The sequence below is a fragment of the Scardinius erythrophthalmus genome (assembly GCF_964197995.2).
Source record: "Scardinius erythrophthalmus genome assembly, chromosome: 9".
NCBI classification, from domain to species: Eukaryota; Metazoa; Chordata; class Actinopteri; order Cypriniformes; family Leuciscidae; genus Scardinius; species Scardinius erythrophthalmus.
Genome location: NC_138229.1, coordinates 3,971,925 through 3,997,231, shown reverse-complemented (window position 1 = coordinate 3,997,231; position 25,307 = coordinate 3,971,925). Strand labels below are relative to the sequence as shown.

Here is a 25,307-nt window from a genome sequence, read left to right as displayed (position 1 = left end):
AATTTTTGATTTGGGAGGGTTACACATTTTTTACAGTGTTTGCTTGTGTTAATGTTCTTTGAAATGAATTCATTATTATTATTTAATTTTTTTTGAGTCACTGCATATCAGCCAAAGTTTCTTGTGTTTTGGCACATGAAATTCCACCCCACGTTTGGGATAATAATTTCGGTCCAATAAAAACTCTGAGAGCTTTTTGGATGACTGGTTATTGGTGAGATCAGTTAATACCAGACGATGGGCATGCGCACACCTACATGAGGACTAAAAAAGTGTGACCACAACGAAGCACATACAATATTTCCCATAATGCCTAGCAGTGATACAGTGTCTAGAAACTGCATGGCATGCGGTGAGAGAAATCCCATTAAAATCAGTGAGACGGAAGACTAGTGAGGTCACTGTGAGGTCAAAGGTCGAGTAGGATCGGTGGCACTTACTGCACGGCGAGCACAAGCTGCGTTACAGTCCCCAGGGTGCAGTTAGTAAGACAGTGTGGTTCTGGAGGCAACCCAGAGAAACAGGAGTAAACACACTTGTCAAAATAACACAAGCACATCAGACTCAGGTTAGCACTACATCGCTCCTCTGGCCGGTCCGGCGGGTATAACCTGGAAAAGCCTCGCTATCCTTTAAATATGAACATTAGAACACTATATAGTAGAATCTCTGTGAGATTAAAACCTGTCCAGGTCATATTTCTCCTCCAAATGTAATAATTATCATGTAATCAATTAAAATTAGCATCAAATTGTATTTTGCCTTTAAATTTTGCCCAGTTAACATTATAGCAGTGCAATATCATATTTTATTTTTTTGGTGATTTTCCTTTTATTGTGACAGGACAGTAGAGATGACAGGAAACGAGGTGGGAGAAAGACGGGGGATGGGATCGGGAAAGGTCCACGAGCCGGGACTCGAACTCGGGCCACCTGAGCGCAAAGGCGCTACATGTCAGCGCACTGACCACGAGTCCATTGGCGCCGACAGCAGTGCAATATAATATAATATAATATAATATAATATAATATAATATAATATAATATAATATAATATAATATAATATAATATAATATAATATTGTAATGCATACATAATTAAAATAAATAATATAAATATTTTGTTTGTATTCCTATCAACAATATATATATATATATATATATATATATATAAAATATTTATATTATTTATTTTAATTATTTATTTTATTTATAATATTTAAATAATTTATTTCACAACAAATGGCATATATGTGTGTGTGTGTGTGTGTGTATATATATATATATATATATATATATATATATACACATATATATCAGGCATGCCATTTGTTGTGAAATATATGGGTTGTATAATTTGGGGTGAAATGTGATCTGGACACGTCTTTGTGATTTTCACCCTAATATACAGTAACTCTGTGAAATATAGTTTTACTTGTGTAAACTCCTAATCTGTGCATGACAATCGCCTCCATTTAAAATTAATTGAGTAATTAATAGAGTTAATAAAATTACTAAAGTTTTCTTCAGTTGTACTGTATGTATAGTAATAGCCATGACGTTTAAAACACAAATCCCAGATGCACACACACTGCTCACAAACAACCATCTTCCTTTAATGATGTTAAAATCTTTGTGAACGTGTCTTTGGCATTAACAGGGCATCATGGGTTTGTGCGATGACGCGGCTCTGTCTGTGGACATGCTTTCATGTGCGGGATTAATCTTCTAAATGGATAGAGTTTGGCAGGCATCAAAAACTGGATACAACTTTATTACAGTGAATTAGAACATCCTGTATCCAAAGAAGTTATGTAAGCTAGTTTCACCGCGAAATAAAAAAACAATAAGCAGCATGTGACTATATGCTACCGTTAGCATTGCAACAAAGCAGCACGCTAAAGCATGCATTCAGACCTGCATTCAGGCAGCATTTGGAAGCTGGGAATGAGAATTTTTGATACTTTTATATAACATCTGCACTGTCCAAAGACTAAAACCTTCAACAAGCAGTCAAATTTATACTGTAATATACAATCCACACACACACACAAAAAAGAGAGAGACAAACTTAATGTCTATGTACACGCAGGAAAGAAAAAAAAATCACAAATTATATAATCTCATTAGTTTCTACTAGACATTTGCTAAGGTCTCCTGCATCAAAGATATATATTTTTTTTTTTGAGAAAAAGACCCCAGTAATCTCACACGTCTCTAGGGTTTCAGAAGAGATCTCAATGATGTCTCAAACTGTGCTCAGATTTGCCAAGACACTAACATCTGAAACCAAAAGTCAGAAATCCTCAAACATTTTGACGAAAAAGACAGGAATGTTACTAAAGGAGAGACACCCCAGGTGAATAGGGTAACAAACTACAACTAATAGATATCACCATACTTCACCAGTTGATTGATTACATTAATAATTGCAACAACAAAAAAATTGTATTACAATTTTCTGAAATGTTATGTTAAAATATGCAAATGAGGCATTATCTAATTAAATGTGCACTAATTTGCATACATTTCTAGAACAAAAATCTGAACATTGTGAAATCAGGTTCAAAATTCTTGTTTTTTTTTATTAATTTATATATATATTATTATTTTTTTTTTTGGATATTTGGAGTATTATCACTCCACAAATCAGAAAATACTGTCAACAGCCAAAAATAAATACATTTTCATCATTTTTTTGGAATAAAATTTTATATATGGAAAATTATATATGAACAAACCTCTGTAAAAACCTTCAGAATATAGATAAGAATAAAACTGTAAAATTTGGCTACTCAACTGGAGATTTCTGGCTCAATGTAGGAGGAAAACGGCCTTTAAAGAGATATACTGTAATTGAAATCTACAGACGCAAATAGATAAAGAGCTCTAAAAGATACAGTTAAAAGTGTATTTTGGATGTTTTCTTTCCACTAGTCTGAAACTTTTGAGATTTTGACAAATCTCAAAATTGACAGATGCAGGAAAAAAACAGTTTTTGCCTGTAGTATCTCACCTTAAAAAATTAATACGATACATTTTTTTTGATTTCACGTTGACTTTATGTCTCCTGAGCTATAAAAGAGCAACCTCCAAGCAATGAAATAAACCTCTCAGTTACCTCAAGACATCCAGGTTTCTCTGCGTCTCCGGATCTGCTGGGAGCAGCTGTGGACGAAGTGGAAAGCCTCCTCTCTTCTCTGAAGCTCTGCTCCAGTAGTTTCTTATTCAAGATCCGTGCAGCGTTCTCCGCTAGCGTGTATCCCGGAGGAGCGGACAGGTCCTGTCTGATGCTAATCCCCTCTGGGGTTTTCTCGCCCTGCGCCTCTACAATGAGCTGAACAGGGCTCGGGGACCGGCCCCGAGAGTTCCTTAAAGGCCCCTGCGCAGCACAAACACCGGGAGATTTGGGATCTGATGGCCCTGCTTCAGTGGGACGAGAGCGGCTAGGGGACTTGTTGAACTTCTGCATGGTGTCGTAAGCGACGGGCGTGTGGTCGATGATGTTGAAGAGGCTGGAGAGGCCGTCGTTGATGGTGGTGTGAACGGGACTGTCTCTAGTTGTCGTGGAACGAGCCCAAGCGGATTCATTGTTGCCTTTTTGCTGCTGGGAAGTGGTTGCTGGAGTGGGAGCACGAGTCTGGCCGACAGGTTGCTCCACTTTGCCGGCGTTTGAGGGTTTCCTTTGGAGCTTGGGTGAGCCATATTTCGGAGAACAACACGGGCGTTCAAACTTAGCCTGTACGACTGGCGAGTACTGCATTTTCCTAAGGCTCCTAGACGGGGATGAGATGGGAGTAGAGCCTCCTTTGGGCGTTAGACACCGGTGAGGACTGCTTGTGATGGTGCGAAGAGCCTCCGTTTGCAGTCCCACGCTGATAGTCTGGGTGGTTTGCGTTCCCCGTGTGGTAAAACCATTCGTCTGACACGCCATGTCCCGTAGCTGCCGTTCCGGAGGGCTGGATCCAGACGCAGATGATCGCATAGCAAATGCTTTTTCCTTCATGTCGTCACTCAGATTGCGAGCCAGCTCCAGCTCTAATGATGAGGTAAATCCAACCGCAGGGCAAATCAATGGACGTTCTTCAGGTCTAAGTCCTGCCTCCAAGTGACTCCTAATCTCACATGGCCACGTTCCTCCAAACACCTCTTCTGCACCTCCTACGACCTCCCCTGCCTTTACTTGAGTCACTTTGGAGAACATGTACTCCTGCTCGGAGGTGCTTGGAGCTGAGCGCTCCCCTCGAGCGGGACTGTGGAGGACATGCACCCCAAACTGGTCTCCCCCTTGGGTCGCCCTGAGCGGGAGCATTTGGCAGTACTCAGGGTTACTTATGGTGTTGGTGGTCAAGGTGGCGCTGGTGGTCAGGAACCAGGAGGCTGGCTGGAATGCTTCTGAAGTCGACTCGGCCCTTCGGGATTCGGCCCAGGCCTCCATCCCCGGAGATGGCATTACTGGGCCAGGAATGGGGCAAGAGGCCAGGGAGCTGGTGGGCAGATCCCAACCCTTACTATTAAACTCCTCAATGTATTTGAGGTCATCCGGTGAAAGGGGAGGGGTCACGTCGTCCCGTATATGTTCGCCATGCTTGCTCTTATCTGGTAGGAAGGGGGAGCTGTCCATTAAACGCTGGAAGTCGCTCATGGAGCAAACTGACTTCGCCCTACGGAGGCAAAAACGGTTGAAAAGTTACAATGCTGTTATTAAACATCATACCTGACACTATTTTTGACTCGTCCGGCTTCTTGGATTATTTTTCACTCACCTTAAAACAGGGATGGGCAACTTTGGTCCTGGAGGGCCACTGTCCTACAGAGTTTAGCTCCAACCCTGAAAAAATCACTTGCCTGTAACTTTCTAGTAATCCTGAGGACCTTAATTAGCTTGTTCAGGTGTGTTTGATTAGGGTTGGAGCTAAACTCTGTAGGACATTGGCCCTCCAGGACCGAAGTTGCCCATCCCCGGCTTAAAGCAATGCATTATGGGATTGATACAATGCTCAAACAAAGTATCTTATTAAACAATGCAATTCGCTGGAATTGTCTTTGCGTCAGGAGGGGTAAATATCTATGTTTGCAGGGTTAACCCTACTGTATGTTCCCCTAACCCGGGGAACATTGGACCCTTTATCATATGTTCATTATGTGGCATATAAATCTGGGAAACATGGGGATCCTGGAAACTGGGGATCATTGGATTCTGGGAACATGGGACAGAACAAAGGAATGACTCCATAATGAGAAGGGGTTAAAAGCATTGTAGTTGATTTGTGATCTGTATGGACCAGGCCCCGCGGTTTGGCACGCACATGTTTCACGGATTAATTGCTAAATTTCATCATCAACTCACTTGAACATGTACACACAAAATTATGCCAAAATCCCAGTCTCAGGCAAGTATTATTGTAAACACAGTCGGGAACACATGTCTAAAGTGAACGTAAACAGTTAAAATGTGTATTGGATCCGTGCATTCGGTCTTAAAGTGACAGCAACCTATTAATGCATGCTGCTGTCTAAGTCATTAAAGTTAATTAAACAACAAAACACAGCTTTAACAAATATTATACCATGGTCTGGGTGAATACTCGATTCTGATTGGCTGCAGGGTGTCCGTTAAAAAGTGATAATGTACACCTAAATAAACCGTCAGGCGTAACCAAGGAAACCAAGTTATTGTTTGTAACTTGTAACTTTAGATTTCGATTGTAAAACTAATTAAAATATAAACTACTGTTTTAAAAATGTATTATTTGGCAAGAGACCATGGTATAAGCGGGTTAATGCCCTTCGAGGTGTCCATTGTCAGGTATTAATGGACTTCGGCGGAGGTCTCCGCTGCGCGTCGGACGGTTCACGCCTCGCCGTCGTCCATTAATACCTGTTATACCATGGGCTGTTTAAATACTCGATTCTGATTGGCTGGAAGGTGTGCAGTAAAACCGTTTAATGCACAGGTAGTTCCAGTCAGTTTGATTACAGTTCGAAATTAATCCGCTACATTGGTAACCATAGTAACACAGATACACTTGCAAGCAGAGTGAGAGACGCATATGAAAACGTTTAGGTAGGCTAAATGGATGATTTTTGAATATCGTTTAATTTGTATCAGTGTTGCCTGTCATTCATAAATAATTGTAATAAATCCAATTAAAGAATCATTAAGTTAGCTATATGCTTAAGCAACGAGGGGACTGCAGTAGCTGCTAGACTTTAAATAAGAGATCGACGCACACAGGTAGGCTAACGTTAACTCGCGCACGCATCTCTCTCTCTCTCTGTTCCTTCTCCTTCAGTTCTCTGTCTCTCTCTTTTAATAATGAATTTAAATAAATGTGAATTCATTCAAATAAAAGCAATCCGATGGCTCTACTTTATTTAAAGCGGACGGAGTGCAAGAACTGACGAGCCTTAACTTAAGAAATAACCGTAATTTTTACACGTCTGTTAAAAAATTACACTGTAAACATCAGTTACAGCTTTAACTTATTTTTAACTTGGCAAATAACCAAGGTATAAGCGGGATAATCCACGGCTAGCCATGCATTAAAGAATTTTAATGCACTTCGTAGAGGCAACCAGTGGTTCTTCGTAGTGGTTCTTCGCCTCTACGTCGTGCATTAAAATCCTTTAATGCATGGCTAGCCGTGGATTATCCCTTACATAATGGACACCTCGTCGGGCATTAACCCTTACTTAATCTATATTTACTTTATACAATATTGTTATTTTACATTTAGGCCTAATTATTACATGTCTCTGCCTGAAAACACTACAGTTAGACCTTACTTTATTTGTAATTTGGTTGTATTGTATATCTATCCTTGTAATTAGTTTATTATCTTATTTTTTACTGACTGTTCACTTGTCTTTAGTAATGTTTGAATGTTATCAGTCAGGCTAGTTTTCGCTGTGGTATCGAAGTACTTAAACTGTGATTTAAGGGATAAATGGAAAGCAAAGTTTCATTTGCCACACATGCATCAAAAACTGCAATGTGATCCGAACCGTGGGTTTTGTGATCCGTTTAACCACTAATAAGGAGCATGTTGATGATACTATCTCGGTAGACAGCTTGCCAGATTTAATGAGTCAGCCCCAAAGGAGGAGTATCATTATTAGAACAATACCAATGCACTGATGAAGTTATCTGTCTTTACTGCTGGGAAGTTTAATCTTCAGCCTCCTGAGATTAAACTGTTCCTTTCCATTTGTAATTCTCCGGAGAGGTTGCGGAAACAGCAACAGCATCACAGTCTAAACATGGTTGCTAACTGACACTCAAACAAGGGCAAAGCGAGATCGATTTATCAGTACAGTTTCAAAGTGGGACGGTCGGGAAAAGACACTGAAGCTTATTTGCAGTAAACGAAACAACTTTGAGGAGACCTTTGAAAAGGACAATGATAAATGGACATTGGATCAATAACTTGACTCGTACATAAACACACACACACACACACACACACACACACACACACACACACACACACACACACACACACACACACACACACACACACACACACACACACACACACACACACACACACATTTGTATTTATATATTCCTGAGACTTTGTATTCACACAGCGCATACAATAAGCAAATTAGCAGTGTTTTCTAAGATCAGCATTACCTTTACTATTCATACTTTGGGATTTGACCAAACCCATTACTCACCCCTAACCCCTACACTACAGTAAACTTTGGCATCTAACTATTTGTTCTATGGAGATGAATGACACTGCAAATAATTTGTTTTGTTGAGAAAAGGTGTGAGGATGTTACTAAGTGATCAGACTTCCAGAAGAGACTCACGCCATGTCTAGAGGCCAGAAGATCAGAATATAATACAACTTTCAGCATTGAAATATAAGATTATTTAGTTCATTTATGTCAAGCTTTTCTATTGACTTCTATATTCCCAAGAGAAGAACACACACACACACACACACACACGCAAACAAAGAGCGTACCTGAGTAGGCTGCCGCTGCTCTGCTCTTCCTCAGGGTAAATGACAGAATCCCCACTCTCAGAAATCTCATTCAGTGCCTAAAACAACAACACAGTTAAAACATTAACAGAGCTTTTTATGAAATAATCTTAGCCTCTAAGAAATACTTCCAGGGTAGATCAGTATATTATTCATCTTTAATGCTGTCAGCAAGGTTTTAAAAGGGGGTCTTATCAGTAAAATGAGTCCTTTGATCTTGTTTTTAATTGATCTTTTGAATAAAAGACTTTACTAAATAAACTCAAACTTTAAGAACTCAAACTTTCTTTCTCATGTTGATGTATTTCCTATTGAAACAGGATGCTGGACTGAACTAAAAGCCACAAAACTTTAACTTGAGATTTTGTGCAGCACATTTGAGTGCAGTGTACAGTATGTTGTGATGCAGTCACAATGTAATAATTCTTACTCATTTAACATGCAAAGATATTAGCCAATCATAATAGAGGTAGTTTGCATACAGTACAGAACTTTTACAACAGCAAAAACAACATTTTTAAATATAAGGGTCAGAAAGTGGATGGATAATGGTCACAAAAAAATAGTGCTGGGCAACGATTAATCGCATCCAAAATAAAAGTTTGTGTTTACATAATATATGTGTGTGTACTGTGTATAATTATTTTGTATATATATATACATACATACACACACATGCATGTATATATTTAAGATTTTTTTTTATTTATATGTAAAATATTTATATATAATATAAATTATGTATAAGTATATTTACATGCAATTGTTTCTTAAATAAATACATGCATGTGTGTATTTATATATACAATATAATTATACACAGTACACACACATATATTATGTAAACACAAACTTTTATTTTGGATGCGATTAATCGTGAAAAAAAAAAGACATGTTTTTGGTGCAAAAAACCTTGACTGAGATTATAGGTGCACCTTAAATAAATAAAAAATGCATGCTATGAAATGTGCATCATTGTGTAGTGTGAACTGATGTCTTGCTCCGTCTCTTACTTCGTTCAGGTGGGAGAACCTCTTTTCGCTGTCCAGACGTGATGGAGGCGGCACCTCGGCCTCGCTCAAGGGGTCCAGCGAGAGGGCGTCCAGAAACAGGCTCTCCGGGGGCCGGTGTCCCTCACAGGGTCTGGTCCTGCCGGCCGGAGTGGCCTCGGAGTCCGAGTGTGAGCGCATGTGTGCAGTGGTGCAGGGTGAGCGTGGAGATCTAGGAGCCTTACACGGGCTCTCCTGAGGGGAGAAGACATGCGCTGCACCGCCTTCTGCTGACTGAACTATATCTCTCTGCATCTGGGGTGGAGGAGAGGAGATATCGGCTCTGTGTTAAAACCTAGTGAGCTGTCTAGCAGGGGGTTCACAAACTTTTTAGCCAGCTAATTTAAAATATATATATATACATATCAGTGCTGGGCAACGTTTAATTGCAATAATCGCATCCAAAATAATAGTTTGTGTTTACATAATTATATGTGTGTGTGTACTGTGTATAATTATATTGCATATATAAAAACACATATATGCATGTATTTATTTAAGAAAAATGTGTTATTTATATAAAAAATATTTATATTTATATATAATATAAATTATATATATACAGTATATACATGCAAATATTTCTTAAATATATACATGCATATGTGTGTATTTATACAAAATAATTATACACAGTACACACACATATATAATGTTAACACAAACTTTTATTTTGGATGCGATTAATCGTTGCCCAGAACTAACATATATATATATATATATATATATATTATTATTATTTTGAATATGTAAATAAAGTGAGCCTAGCATGCATTGCATTCCCAAAATTCATGTTAAACTTACTGCATGGTTAATGAGAAGCAGCATTTACTGTGAACCAAGGCACTTTGAGATGCTGAAAACACGCATACAACACAGTGCCGAATGTCACATTCAATTTAATTATTAGCCTTTCATCAACTCAAAAACCCCTATTTGGGAAACTCTGCTCCAAGGCAATGAACCTGAGCGATTCTCACGGGAGTCTTCCAATATAGTTTTGCGTTATTATGTTGCTCAAATAAATCACATACAAATATTATATTGAACTATTTAGTGTTACTTTCCAGCATTGAACGCATTCACATGCCTTGTCTGCCATTTTACATTCCGCTTTTAACGTATTGAAATGTATAAGTAAAACAAGTAGGAATTACACCCCAGACCTTTTCCATCTTGTGGTGCATATCCCGTAAGCTGCGGTCCCATTCCTGCCTCTCCTTCTCGAAGCGCTCCAGAAGATCATTCCTCTCGCGGGTCCAGCGCTTTTCTCCATGCTGCAGTTTCCAGCGCAGCTCCAGTGCCGTGCTGTGACTGTCAGCCAGTAGACGGCGCTGTTCCTCCCGTTCCTGTTGAGCCGCGTCTGCAACACCTGCATCTTCATCTTCATCTGCACCTGCAGACTCACCTCTGACCTCCTGCAGCTGCATGCACAACCAGAGACATGAAGAAGAGCATTAATGCTTGCATAGGGTGTGTTTGGAATAGAATACTTCTCATTCTACACTCTAAAAAACGCTGGGTTGTTTTAAAGGTACTCGAAGCGATGTTGGGTGACGCCACTTCTTGTTGACGTTCGAAGTATTGTCAAACAAAACGGAGGCTAGCTCGACCCTCCCTCCTCCCCCTCCCTTCCGTGCTTCCTGAAACAGGCTTTTCCGATGTAAATTTGGGACTTCCTGCGTTCCTTCTCCCTCTTCTTTGCTATTTGTTCATCGGAACGTCGTCTCTTTGGTCGTGTGTCGGCCATATCAAAATTCAAGAGAATATAATTCGAACACTAGTCGTTGTCGTTGTCTAGGACATCTATCCTCTAGCTAACTCCCCTCTTCATGCTTCTCTCTCCTCCACACACATGTGCACTAACCCTAACCCCCAAATCATTCATGTCGGTGATTGGCTGGAACACTGTTTGTTATGTTTCGTGGTCCAGGCTGGGCCAATTTGTTTTTGTTGTCGTTTGTGGAGCCTGGGCTGTCTACAGAGACCGCGTTTTTTTACAGTGTGTTCAGGGGACAGGGAGCTAGTGGATAGTGAGGAGATGTTTGCTGTATGTGACAAAAAATGTTTCAGCCTAAAAAACGAGTGACATCGCTTAGAGCACCTTTAACCCAATTTTGGGTCAAATATGATCAAACCCAAACATTGGGTAAAAAATGTAATTTAAAATTTTAACCCAACGGCTGGGTTTGTCCATATTTGACCCAAAGTTGGGTTGAAACAACCCAGCATTTTTTAGAGTGTAGCTTTACAGAGCATGCATTGTATATGTATGCACAGAATGACGGTCTACCAAAATGCGCAGTATACATCCAAAGGCCACTGTGTGGAACACTGTATCCCACAATGCAATGCACTAGACTTGAGCTTCGATGTACAGTGTGACAAATTAACCGTAATTACAGTCGTGTTCTGTAACATCTAGCCTACTTCTTGACTCATTATTTATTCAGATTGCCAGCAGTTGATGCAAAAAGAATTTACTAAAAATGCTAAATAACCAGATTTATTTACAATATGGTAATATGATATTACTTGCTGAATTAAACATGCAACATATTGACATCATATGACAACAATCGAACAAAAAGTATATAGTGCGTACTGAACAGTATGGGGTAAGAGTTCAATTCTGAACAGCCTTCAGAAAACACAATCATGCACAGACTAGCCTATATATTTAGCTATTTACCTAAGTAGAGTCATGTTTAAGTTTGACAGATTGCCTTTATGATTAGTGCAGTAAAGTCCAAATACACCTCCCTCCAGTCTAGCCAGATGTTCCTCAATCTATCCGCTGTCTGAATGAGCCGGGCTTCTCTCACATCTGCTTCCTTTTAATAGGCCATGAGTGTGTTTGACGGCCGAAGTGCACTAAATATAGCTGGCTATTTCAAGACGCTCCCTAACCTCCACGACACCGAAACAGCCACTGCAAGCAAGTCACTGTAAGCTGAAAGCAATGCATGGCACTGCAGATGCTTGACGTCTAAGCATAAGATTTATGTCTGGTTAAGATATCAAGAAATTAAGTTTTATGACAAGACCAAGTTTTTCAAATTTGACCTTTCAGAAAGTCATCTTAGACTTTGATAAAATTGATTAATGGCTGAAAAATGCTAAATACTCTACAGTTCAAAAGTTTTGGATTGGTAAGATTTTGTTTTTATGTTTTTGAAAGAAGCCTATACGCTCACCAATGCTGCATTTATTTGATCAAAAATACAGTAAAACAGTAATATTGTGAAATAGAACAATTTAAAATAACAGTTTGTCAATTTGAATCTATTTTATTAAAATATATATTAAAATGTATTCATGTAAATTATTGAAGATGCAAAGGTGAATTTTCAGCATCATTACTCCAGTCTACAGTGTCACATGATCCTTCAGAAATCTTTGTAATATGATGATTTGCTGAGAAACATTTCTTATAATTCATATTATCAATAAATATAACTTTTGATCAATTGAATGTATCTTTTAATACAAGTTTTTAATATTTATTTTATTTTAAATCATATTTTTACCAATTCTGCATATATATATATATATATATATATATATATATATATATATATATATATATATATATATATATATATATATATATATATATATATATATATATGTATATATATACACAATATATATATACACAACTTTAAATATGCAGAATTATTATGTATTTATGTGTATGTATGTATATATATATATATATCAATTTCAATGCACAATTGATAAAAAATTCTGATCTTATAAAAATGAACTATTTCCCATAACATTTCAGTGTATTTATTTGCTTAGCATTCTAATATCAGCCTGTTGACTGCGTGAGTGACTGTTAATGGAGTTGATGCAGAGTGTGACAAATCAGAGGAAGACCAAGCCGCCTGAGGTTTCATGCCTGAGGCCTGATCATGCAGGTGTGCTGTACAGTCGTTCACAGGTGATTCTGCTGTGATGTAAGTGTTGTTTCTGCACCTTCATGACGTGACTCCTCATCTCAGCGCGCTGGATCTCCCACGCCGCTCTCTCATTGGCCAGTGTCTGCTGCATCTGCCAGCGCCGCTGCGCCTCCTCCCGAAGCTCCGCCCTGAACTCCTCCAGGAGAGAGCGAAGAGCGTGTAGCACACGGAGACTCTCCCCTGCCTGGAGATAGACACAGATACACACAGAGGACTGTAATGATGCTGTTTGAGCATGAAAAAGATCTGCAAAGTTACAGAGTCCCTCCAGCGGGAGTTATTCTCTATATCAGTGTCTCTATTTCTAAACTTCCTGAAACGCCTCCATTGTAGTCTTGAGTTTCTTCCGGGAACAAACATGTCGCAATATTCCTCATTTAAATAATTCATTCGCAGAATAAAGGGGCGGGGCCTGGTTGAGTTAGTTAGCAGTGTGTTGAAACTCGCAGTTATGGTAAGAGGCGTGTCATTTCCGATTGACCAATCACAACACACTGATCCAGCCGGCCAATCAGAGCACATTGTGCTTTTCAGAAGGAGGGGCTTCATAGAGACTGTTTATGAACTAAACATTAGTTTGGATAATTTTACTGACTCTAAATCTCGTTCACCAAAATGAACGAATCTTTTTTTCGAGTCATTTCATTAATTTCAGCAGAATGTATTTAAAATGTTAGCCAAATTCCACAAATACATCAAATGTTGATCGCATTTAGAATAAGAAAAAAATTGCAATGCAAGGAAAAGGCCATACTATGAGAAACAAAAACGATTAATTAATTTATCTTCGTCTTCAGGCTATGCAGTGTGTTAGGTTACCTCACCTCCGGATCTGAGCCGTTCGTTCATCCCGTGGATGTTGCGCATGCGCGGTCAACACAAAATGAACGAATCACTCTCTGAGACAACTCAATAGTCCCGAGTCATATTAAAGATTCGTTCAAAATGAACCGACCCATCACTACTAAACAGAGCGTTGTACAATATGTGAAAAATAATGTGTTTTATGAACATTCAAAGATGAAAACCTGTCTAGTAGAGCCCGAAAACTGAATCAAGACTTTGTAAAAGTCATAATATGGCCGCTTTAAATTGCTTTCTAGGGAAAATAAGTGAGATTTTACGAAGGTCTCATTCGTGATTTTTCTTTTCAGCATGTGAAGGGTAGTTAAAATGCAATTTCCAATAAAGAATTCAGTAGTTGTGTGTTTGTATTATTAATTAAGTAGATGTGGGAGAAAGTTAATCATGATACAATAAAGCCAGCAGCACCGCTCCTCAGCGACTTTAATTAAAGGAACACTTCTGTCATTAGTTATTCACCCTCATGTCAGTTCAAATGCATCTTCCTTAAACTGAGAGTTAGTCAAGTCACCTTCATTTATATAGCGCTTTTTACAATACAGACTGTTTCAAAGCAGCTTTACAGCGATAACAGGAAAATATTGCAACAATGTTGGTTTCTGCTGTACAGCAGATCTAGAAGAAAATAGTGTCATAGTCCTGCTTAAGTAAGTTCAGTGATGGTTCATTTTTGTTGCAAAAAAGTTATTAATTTAGTTCATTTATATATATATATATAGCCGCTCTGGAGAAAACAATGATGTCCAGCTCAGTTCAGTTCTCATATAATAAAGTCAATGCAGGCAGATCAATAATATTGTTGAATATTAAATGTCCCCAAATAAGCAAGCCAAAAGCGACAAAGGTTAGTGTTAAAAGTTAGTGTAAATGAAACCTGCTCTTAAGTTCTGAGACACATTAATATCAAATCTCTCTTAAGTATGAAGTGTGCAGTTTCTGTGGCGCAAAACAGAAATGCAAACCAAACCAATTTTCATAAACAATATTTTCAGATTCACCATTGATTGAAATAATGTTATAATTCAGCTCCATCAAAACACACCGCATTTGAATTTAGTCAAGCCAGTGGTGCAGAAATAACACACTTAATTTGGTAATGTCATAAGAGTGAGAGTTCGATAAACCGGTATCGTACTAAGGGACATGTCTGAGCTTGTTAGTTTGTATGTAAGCTTGGTCAGCACAGCATCAATGGAGCCAATTGCATTTCCGTCAAAAGTGTGTGTTCAGCAGAAATGGAAATTCAGTTAAAACCATGTGCACGCTGAGAAATACATAAGCAAAATGATCTCTAGGGAAAAAGCCACATATACGTCTAAACAAGACGATGTGACCGCTTTTAATGATTTGTTAAACTGAAGTGGTTTACAAACTCCTGCTCTTAGAGAGGTTAAATAATAGACTAGAGCTGAGAGAACGTTTACTGCTTTAAACCGCTGCTACTGAAACATTAACACTGCTTTAATATTTACTCCAGAAAACAAAGGAGGGAGATTTTAAGGTCACTACACACATCTCTTATTTCCCCTTCAATGAATAAAGGGAAGAATATTGATTAGCAACAACCACCATGTCTAAACACTGAAGATTATTACAGCTTTTCTCATGTTAATACCTTTTTAAAGGGATAGTTCACCCAAAAATTTAAATTCTGTTATGTTACTATCCAAAACCTGAATGAATTTCTATCTTCTGCTGAACACAAAAGATATCTGACAAATGTCAAACAGTTCATCGTCCCTTTGACTTCCATAGTATTTTTTTTCCTACTATGGAAGTCAATGGCATCCATCCATCGTTTGGTTGCCCATATTCTACAAAATATCATCTTTTGTGTTCAGCAGAAGAAAGAAATTCATAGTTGTTTGGAACAACTTGAGGTTGAGTGACTGATAACAGAAGTTTCATTTTTGAGTGAACTATCCTTTTAAGATGAATCACTTGTATTCTTTTTTCCACATATTTGACCTGTTTCTGGTGCTGGAATCTCTCTGGAGACAGCAGGAGAGGGCCGGGCTCTGTGAGGTCACTTCCTGTGATTTGCCCACACACTTTGTCTTCCCTTCCCATCTCTCCATCACCCTGGTCGATCATAACGGCCAGTTCTGGAATGTTCTCCAATCGTTCGTACTGAAGAAACAAGTAAGAGAGAAACCACAGAAAATGTTTACAGTTAAAGTTTAATCAAAAATAAATAATAAATAAAATAAAAACGAAATAAATTCAAATGTTTTTTTAATAAAAAAAACCCTAAAACTTTTATTACATATTATTTTATATTTATATTTTTATTTTGCATTTTATTATTTTATTATTTATATTTAATTTTGTTTTTTAATTTAATTAAAATTTTTAATTATTCATTTATTTATTTTTTTTATATATATATATATATATATATATATATATATATATATATATATATATATATATATATATATATTTATTTGTTGTTTTTGGTATGGTATGGTAAATCCTGACCTGACAGGACATTTCTTGATTCGCTGAGTCTATAAAAAACAACTATAAAAAAAGTCTATAAAATATCAATGTAATATTAAATGTATAAAGATCTTTTTTTTTTTTTATGTTTACATTTAGTCATTTACCACATGCTATATTCAAAGGGACTATTTTTTCTTTTGTGATTAGTACTGGATTATGCATGTATCATTATGCACAGTATTAATGTACTCATGCATTTCAGATGCTTTTATCTAAAGTGACTTACATTGCATTCAAGGTATACATATTACTAGTTAATGCATTGCCCAAACTTTTAAACGGTAGTGTAAATATATAATAATAATAAAAAAACAAGTTTTTAAACATACACAATTGTTCGATAAATTATTTTTAATGCAGAATTGATAACATTTAATATTGTTAACATTTAATTTTGTTAAAATGAACTATTTCACACAATATTTGTGTATTTAATTGCTTAGAAACATTCTAATATCAGATTCATGAGTGTGTGAGTGAATGTTAATGCCGATGTGATGCAGTGTATTACAAATCATTCACTTCTGAGGTTTCACGTCAGTAAGGATGTGCCATCTCTATTGTTTGAGCTACAGAAACCATGATATATTGACATGCTGTATAAAAAAAAATAAAAAAATCCAGTCTAATATTTCAGCAATGGAAATGTTTCTGAGCTTCATTGTTATAATTTGTTTACAGCAGCTGTTGTAGATATGACAGATGGACTGTGAAATGAAAAATCATACAACATGTGCTCACACTAATTCACACTGTTCCAATACTGAACTATTATGGTTTGTCAGATGACCTTCTGCCACAAACGAGACAAAAATTGTTTTGCATATCAGACAGTTAAAGGGGTGGTATAATGCCCTTTTCACAAGATGAAAAATAAGTCTCTGATGTCCCCAGAGTGTGTGTGTGAAGTTTTAGCTCAAAATACCCCACAGATATTTTTATATAGCATGTTAAAATTGTCAGTTTTTTAGGTTGAGCAAAAACGCACTGATTTTGTGTCTGTCCCTTTAAGTGCAAATGAGCTGCTGCTCCCGGCACAGGGGGCGGAGCTTCAAGAGCTTACACTCACACAGACATGCACTGAAAATTTAAAAAACGTTTAGCCTTTTATGTTCAAACTGAAGTCAGAAAGATGGAGAGACTCAAGAAGAAGTGACAACATATAGAAGCAACAGGACATTTCTGAATGGTTAGTTGGTGAATTTACGTAGCTTATGTGTAGTTATCTTCTAGTCATTGATTAGCATATTCTGTCATGATAATCTATAAATCGTGTTCTGGGGGCGGGGTTTATGCAAATTCTAGGGTTGGTGATGTCACTAACCCGTGTAGTCTCTACCAGCCGTTTGTTGTAGTCCTTAAAAAGCGATTTCTTTAAAAGCAAATATCTCCCTTTGCTTTGAACTTTGAGCGTTGTAACTTTGCAGATGTTGCTTATGCTCAAACAGCAACATTACACACTAACTAAAGTTAGAAAAGTGAAATCATAATCAACCACCCCTTTAATTATATCTGAGCTCAATCAATGCAGGGTCAAGTAGAGTAGTTATTCTGGATCACCTCAGCATGTGCACCTTCATCCACACCGTCTGTCCTGCGACCGAGCCTCCAGTGCATGAGGATCCAGCGCAGCTTCATGTACACGATCACTATATTGTGGCGGAACAATCTCACTTCCTGTTGCAGCTGGACTCTTTCCTGCGGCCATGTTGGCTCATGGGACTGAAGTCCCTGCAGCTCGAGTCCTCGTCGTGCCTCTGCGCGCCTCCTCTCCTCCTCCTTCACAAGGAAAAACATTCAGAATAGACAAGAGTGATGGTAAATATTATGATTATTAAAGTGATATTTCACCGCTGGAAAGATGAATGTGTATCTAAATTGGGTCATTTATGTAATAAAAATGTGAAATTATTTTAGAAGTTGGTGCCTTCTAGACTGAGAAAAGCCAGAAAATGTATTTTTGGCTCATGTGGATGAAAGACAACAACTCCCAGAATGCACTTGCTTCGCTGCCCTACGAGGACACTCCCAAGCCACGCCTACCGGTTACAGAGGGCAGTATCTGGAGAAATGATACAACCAGAGCCCGTCTACGGAGAGCCTTGGCACTTCCTATTAGCCCCATTGCATAGATCTTGGTTGCAGTTCCATTAGAATTCCACTGGAGGTGATCGCGGGCGAGTGCAGACTGAATGGGAGTCTATGGGGCTGGACGGCTAAATGTGTCTCTTTCACCCGATTCCCGTTGAGAAATCTCAGATTTTATTGTAGGTTTTGCAAGTTCAACATGGGTTATAGGTCGAAAGTTGAATGAACGAGTACTTATTTCGTTTCGATTTCTTACAGGTTGAGTTGTTGTTGCCCATAACACGCTAGCATTATGCTAATGACGTCATTGACATTTTAAAAGACTTTTTAAACCAAATAAGTGACTCTAAAAAATCTAACACCCAGCAATGTGTAATTTCTTTGCATCTCCTTTCGAATACAACATTCAAATTACTAGACAAAAAATTATATCCTGAGAAAAGTGGATTTTGAGGGTTTTTCGCCATAGACCGCCATTCATTCTGCACTCGCCTGCGAGCGCCCCCGCATGGACAGAGACGTGTTACTGCAGCCAGTCCAGAAACCGGAAGTAAGCAGAGAGTGCCAATTCTCTTCCTATTAGACATTCTCTGATACAACTAGGCTACTAGTCGACTGGAAACTGAAAAGTAGGCGTTTTATGGTGAGATCCCCCTATGGGCGGGTTGAACACATGCGGGACGAGCTCCTCCTACTGGCTGTAGTCTCTCGCCTCTGGACAGAAGAGCCTCTGATGATAAATGATGATTTTTGCGTCATCTGAGTTTTTTTCCAGACACACAATACAGAAATCTCTCGTCTCAGGGGCACATGAGGGAGGGAAGCACGGTCACTCGAAAATACTACCGGGTTTCCACTGATACAAAGCTTAACGCTAATCAGTGAAGTATCCCTTTAACTTGACATAAGATAGATGCATGCTTGCATAGAGAGTAATTAGATAGTGAATGATCATGTGGGAGTTTTAAGGCAAGAAGAAAAGTGAATCCTCCTAGAAAAACCAGCTGGATCTACTTTTTATTTTGCAGTTTGGAAGTATAGTAGCTGGTCCAAGCTGGTTTATGTGGGAAACTAGTCAGACAACCAGCAATAAAGCAGCCAATTACAAGTTTAACCACTTAAACCCTATAAAGCATACTGTCTCATATTTGATACACACGTTTCTAAGGCCTCTAAATGATAATCATGTTTAAATCGTTGTGAAAAACCTGTTGCACACAATCTAATACATGCCGTCTGTCGTCTGACTGATAGTTTAGACTTTTATAGCAAGTAAAAGCCTTTTAGTATGATTGTAATAGGATTAGGAATAACTTTTATATTGTTAGTAATATTTCAAGATGAACACTAACTGGACTGAAGCAAGTTTACTTGATTATCCGTACTTCATTTTTTTGAAAAATCATGTTCAAATGTGATCATCAGGCTTTTGAGGAAGGTTTATTTGTTCAACTCTCAATCATCACTGTATTTCATCACATTATATATTTTAAAACTACAGAGCTTTGATCATAAAACTAAGCATTTAAATATAAACTTACTTAGACATACTGGCAGATATAGAGTGACGACTGATAATTATATGCATTTTACGTCAGTAGTCTGATATACTGTTATTAAGATCTCATTCATTTACATTACAAGCACCATGCACATTTCTGCTCAGTTTGAGCCTTGGATTATGAGCTCCATATTTGCACTGTATCATCCAATATGAGCCAAAAAAGCCTCATGCATAAAAATAAATAAATAAATAACAAAAACCAATATGCAAACTTATTTTTAGATTTTTTTTTTTTTTTTTTTACAAAACATTTTGTCAAAATTTTCAATAACCTTGCATTTAAAAAAATATGAAATTCACTTATTTCAATGATCACTTAATCCATATGTCAGGCTTTAAGATGGTATGACCTAGTGGTTAGTATATAGTCTATCTCTCCATAATAAACTACTGTTGTCAAATCTGATTTATATGCGAGGAGCCTTTGAATCGATCACTCGCCGCTCTGATCCTCTTCCTCAAAGTGAACCGCAGGTACCTGAGGGATGGATAAAGTGAAGCTGTCTCTCTCCTCCGGTCCAGCTCTCATCCTCCTGTCATGGTCCAGGCGTAGCTGAATCTCTCTGGTAGAAATTCCCGTCTCAGGCAGAGCCGGCTCACGAAACTGGAGCCCAGCAGAACACACAACACCAGTCTCAAAATCCCAGCACTTTCAAGAGAGACATCATCAAGTTCATGCAAACATAAACACATCCGTGACATGCATCAAGGCAGAGGTATTTCAGTATCTCTTTCTAGATTGTCCAAATTGTTACTGTTTCATGGCTGGTTATGAAATTAGCTTTTATGTTTGTAGTATTGATAAATAAAAATATATTAGGACACTATTCTTATTGCAACGGTTTCCTTATAAACTCTCTGGTGTCAAATGCAAGAGAACTAATGTAGAGGACATAATGAATTCAGATTAATTTCTACAGTAAAGAAATACTAAATCTGTGCTTTGTGTGCTGCTGTTTGTTAGTTTCTAACAAATGTCTAAAAGGGGTCATGACATGAGAATTCAAATTTAGACATGTAAGAGGTTTGTTTTTACTATTAAAATTTAACAGTTTAAAACGTCCTCCTCGTTATGAACAAAGCATTTATTTATTCAAGCTCCGAAAACAGCTCGTTTTGATTTTGAGAATCCGTGACATCACATGGGTGAACACATTTGCATATGCCCGCCTCCAGAGCAAGACATTGATACATAGTTATACATCATCGCACTATAAGCCCCGCCCACTGGCACTCGCCTACGCCGGATTTGAACGTCACGTCAAAGAGCGCGGAGCCGGATCTCCTGTCATCTCCAGAGCCGCTCTGAAAGTCACTTCATGAGCATTTTACCGTTTCATTTGAGAAAAACTATCGTCATATCATACACACCAAGGGCCCTATCTTGCACCCAGCGCAATTGACTTTGTACACCGACACATGTATCATTCCTATTTTGCACCCGACACACAGCAGACTTTTCCCTCCACAGACGCAATCGGTAAATTAGGGAATGAACTTGCGCTCCCGGGGGCGGTTCAGCGAAAAGAGGAGGCGTGTTCCGGTGCAAACGTTCCCTGGTGCTATTTTGCAGTTTCAGAAAACAATTCCTCCACTGACCAGGAGAAACCTCGTCTAAAGTCAGTGGCGCGCTGCGCATGTTATTCATATGCTATTTTAAGGGCGCATGCTTGGCCATAATTAATGTAGCGTGTGCACAACGCGCATACACTTTGCTTCTCTCATCTACACACAGACGCAGCAGTTCTCATTTTTGCAAATCATACATTATTACAAGGAAAAATATTACCACACGAGGGAAATCATTGTGGTGTCCATGAAGATGTGAAAAAATAGGCATAAATCTAGCTTACACATTTACCCAAATTATTATACGCCTGTTTAACCGAAGCTAATCTGGGTGTGTTTCTCCATCCCCAATGTCACTTCTGTGTGTTTTACGGCCCTGACGAGAACGTCGGTCTCCTCGGCTGTGAACCGCTCCTGGCAAATCCGCCGTTATAATAGCAATCCGCCATGGAACAAGCGCGCCTGCTCTTAAAGGGAATGTGAGATGACGCTCTGATTGGTTTATTTCACGTTACGCCCAAACCACACCTATGAGTAATGAAGCGACTTCAGACCAACACATTTTAGATTTGGGTCGGGCGCAAGAGTCATTTATCCCGCCGGTATAATAGCAACAGCGCCTGAGATCCGCCCACAAAGTTACTTGCATTTCGCGTTTGATACTTGCGTTTCAGATCGTTAAAATAGGGCCCAGAAACTCAAAGGTCTTCACGGCAACCCGTCAAAATAAAAGTTCAGTTTAACTTGAAGAAATTGACAGAAATAATTATATTAGGCTACTGTACACTACTTTTACAGTAGATTTAGCTACGTCTCTGTGTATTAAAAATACCACTACTACTACTAATAATAATGTGTGCATAAAAGGTTGCTTATTTTTCACTTGATTTATTTATAAGCAATATTTACGTTTAAACAGCATGGAGCCTTCAATGCTTATATGTATTATTTACTTATGATTACCGTCATACATAAAAAAAGTCATTGAATTGAATTTAATATTTTTTTCAAATAGTAAAATAAAATAGAAAAATAGTTCCAACAGATTTAGCTGTGGGACCGAAATTGGTACCGTAAAATTGTAATGGTATCAGCAACAGGATAAATGAAGGAGTGAGGGAATGTCAAGTTTAAACAGCTCATTTGCATCTCTATCCAGACATCACAAGGATCCCAGCCTCATGATCAAGTGGATGGTTTATTTTAATGGCGTTTTGGATCACGTCGGAGGATTTTATGTTTGTTCGGAGCATTTTGTTTTCTTTAACGAGCAACAGTGTAATTGAGAGTTCGAAAAGAAACTTTCGATGAAGCAGCAACTGGATTGAATGTGACAGCAGCTGCATCACAAACCGTGAGCAAACCATTTCATAATGCTTTGTCTGTTTTATATGGATAATGTTTCCAAAACACTTACTCACGTGCAATAGAGAGTCGGTGTTGATACTGCTTCCTATGCAATGACGTTTAATCATAACACTGGACATTTATTAACAAGTCTTAAAGGAGCCGCTGCATAAAAAGGGATAATTTTAGACAGAGGTTTAGAAAGAAGGTTGAAAATAATAGTTTTTCCACATATATATATATATATATATATATATATATATATATATATATATTGTGTGTGTGTGTGTGTGTGTGTGTGTGTGTGCTCAAAAAAAAAACTGTATTGACATTATAAATGAACCTCAAGGAACATATTAAGATAAAAAAAAAATCCATGTCATGACCCCTTTAATTGTAAGAGTATGCAGAAATATAATGTAAAATAAGCATACGCTGCCTTCAAGTCACTGCATTAATGAGTAAGCGCATGGAAACTGCAACACCAGGTCATAATTACTAGTGAGAAACGCCTTTGTTTTTGAGCCCTGAATTCTGAGGATGAGTCAGTGAAAATATCATGGCAGAAGATAACTGGTATTGGACAGACTTAGCTGATTTTAGAGGAAAAGTGCTAGATTACACGTACTAGCTGAAAGCAAAATCAAGTTGCATAACTAATGCACATCTTTTGTAGTCTGTCTTAGTTTTTTTGCTTTGTGAGTAGATGGAAAAAGTGAGAAAATATCTAAAATTACCTGCGTCCATTTGTTCCGGTCAAAATGACTAAAAAACTGTAAGACTTAACTTCAGGAGGACTTGAAGGCAGCATGATGCTGGTAAATGTGAAATGTTGCATATTCATATAGTGTATATTAAATACACGTTCTTTCAGCTGTTTTGGTTAGCGTGTAGAGTTCACTTTGAGGAGCAGCACATAAACCGAAGCTTAGACAACCATATAGACATACAACAAATTAAATGCACATACATATTAACCGATGACATGATTAACTTGATTGTTTTCATGTTACAAACAGTCACAGATTTAACAGACACATCATGTATGCGTGAGAGGATGATGAGTGTCGTAATTCATGACTTTAAATAAACAGCAGTGGTTGCGAGTGGAGTGAGAAGAAACAAAAAGAATCACAATGGTGTGAATTAAATGATTCGAGTGAACGAACTGCTCTCGGCTGTCTAGAGTTTCATTGAGTTGCATCAGATAAATCAGGGATGTTGTTTTTGATCTAATAACCTGGTGTAAAATAATTGGAAGTGATATTTTATGACGACTGGCTCTCTTCCGTTCAGTTTTATTACATTAAGGATTTATTACATTTTATTAAATTAAATAAAGATATACAAGCTGGGAATAATTGCTCTTCATTCTGAAATGTCTCATAGGCTTTCCTTTCCCTCTAAAACACACTGGGTTTCAAAACCCAGTGAGAAACGGCCTTTCTGCCTTCAAAGAAAACATCATAAATATTCTCATAAACATAAACACACCAAATATAGTCAATTTTAATTTGATATTATATTCTTATAAAATATTTTATTTGGAAATAAAATAATTATTGAATGCATAATCTAATAATTATATATTTAATGCATTGTGGGATTGCATTTGCCATAAATAAGTTATTTTTTTGTTAAGTTTAGGCATTGCAAACACACAAGGTTTTGAAACGGATCGAGAGACACAATAGTTCTAGTGGGAGAGACACAATGTTCACACACTGTTTCCTTTCTGCTCAAACACCAGTTCAGTTCATGTCCATTTCAAATAATAAAACTTTTATTTTGAAATCTGGAGCCGTATTCATAATACTTCAGGCCGACACAAAACCCTTGTGGTTCAGATTTTTAGGATCTGGTATCTCTGACCACATTGAGGTCATTCTTGTTTCAGGATTGAAAGCTTCATGGTAAAACCAGTGTGTGAACATTTCCTCTGTTTTGATGCGTACTACACATTTTCACAAGGAAAGGCACTCCAGCACTCTCACTGGACCAAAACATCTCTCGCTGGACCATAACATCTCTCACTGGACTGTTTCAGTGTTAAAAAAGCAGATTAAAGCCTTGGTTATCTCCGGATGGCTTTGACAGCTGTGGCTTTTCATGTGATCATCTTCTGTTGCTTTTCTGTCGCTCTTCTGTCAATTTTGACCGGCTTTTATTTATTTTTTGTCATTTTTTGTTATTCCTGGTCAAAAATAAGCGAATTGGAAATAAATTGGAAACGAGTTTCATCTAGTGGAAGAATTTGGTACTGCGCAAACAGAATCTCACTGAAAGCTAATTTTTTGGAGATATCAACCTCATATTTAAAATACGACTTATTTAGATTTATAGCTTGGACTTTGCAG

The 25,307-nt window shown here is 37.8% G+C and overlaps 1 protein-coding gene across 1 annotated transcript in view; it reads right to left on the bottom strand.

Moving 5' to 3' along the window:
- Nucleotides 1–25,307, bottom strand: part of mtcl1 (microtubule crosslinking factor 1) — a 76,024-nt gene that overhangs the window by 5,764 nt on the left and 44,953 nt on the right. Inside the window, exons 6-12 of the mRNA XM_081374050.1 lie at nt 17,943–18,161; nt 15,846–16,007; nt 13,030–13,197; nt 10,212–10,469; nt 9,010–9,300; nt 7,979–8,055; nt 3,121–4,663 (exon numbers count right to left, since the gene is read on the bottom strand). Of these exons, the coding sequence (XP_081230176.1) occupies nt 3,121–4,663; nt 7,979–8,055; nt 9,010–9,300; nt 10,212–10,469; nt 13,030–13,197; nt 15,846–16,007; nt 17,943–18,161 (2,718 nt within the window). The remainder of the gene's footprint in view (nt 1–3,120; nt 4,664–7,978; nt 8,056–9,009; nt 9,301–10,211; nt 10,470–13,029; nt 13,198–15,845; nt 16,008–17,942; nt 18,162–25,307) is intronic.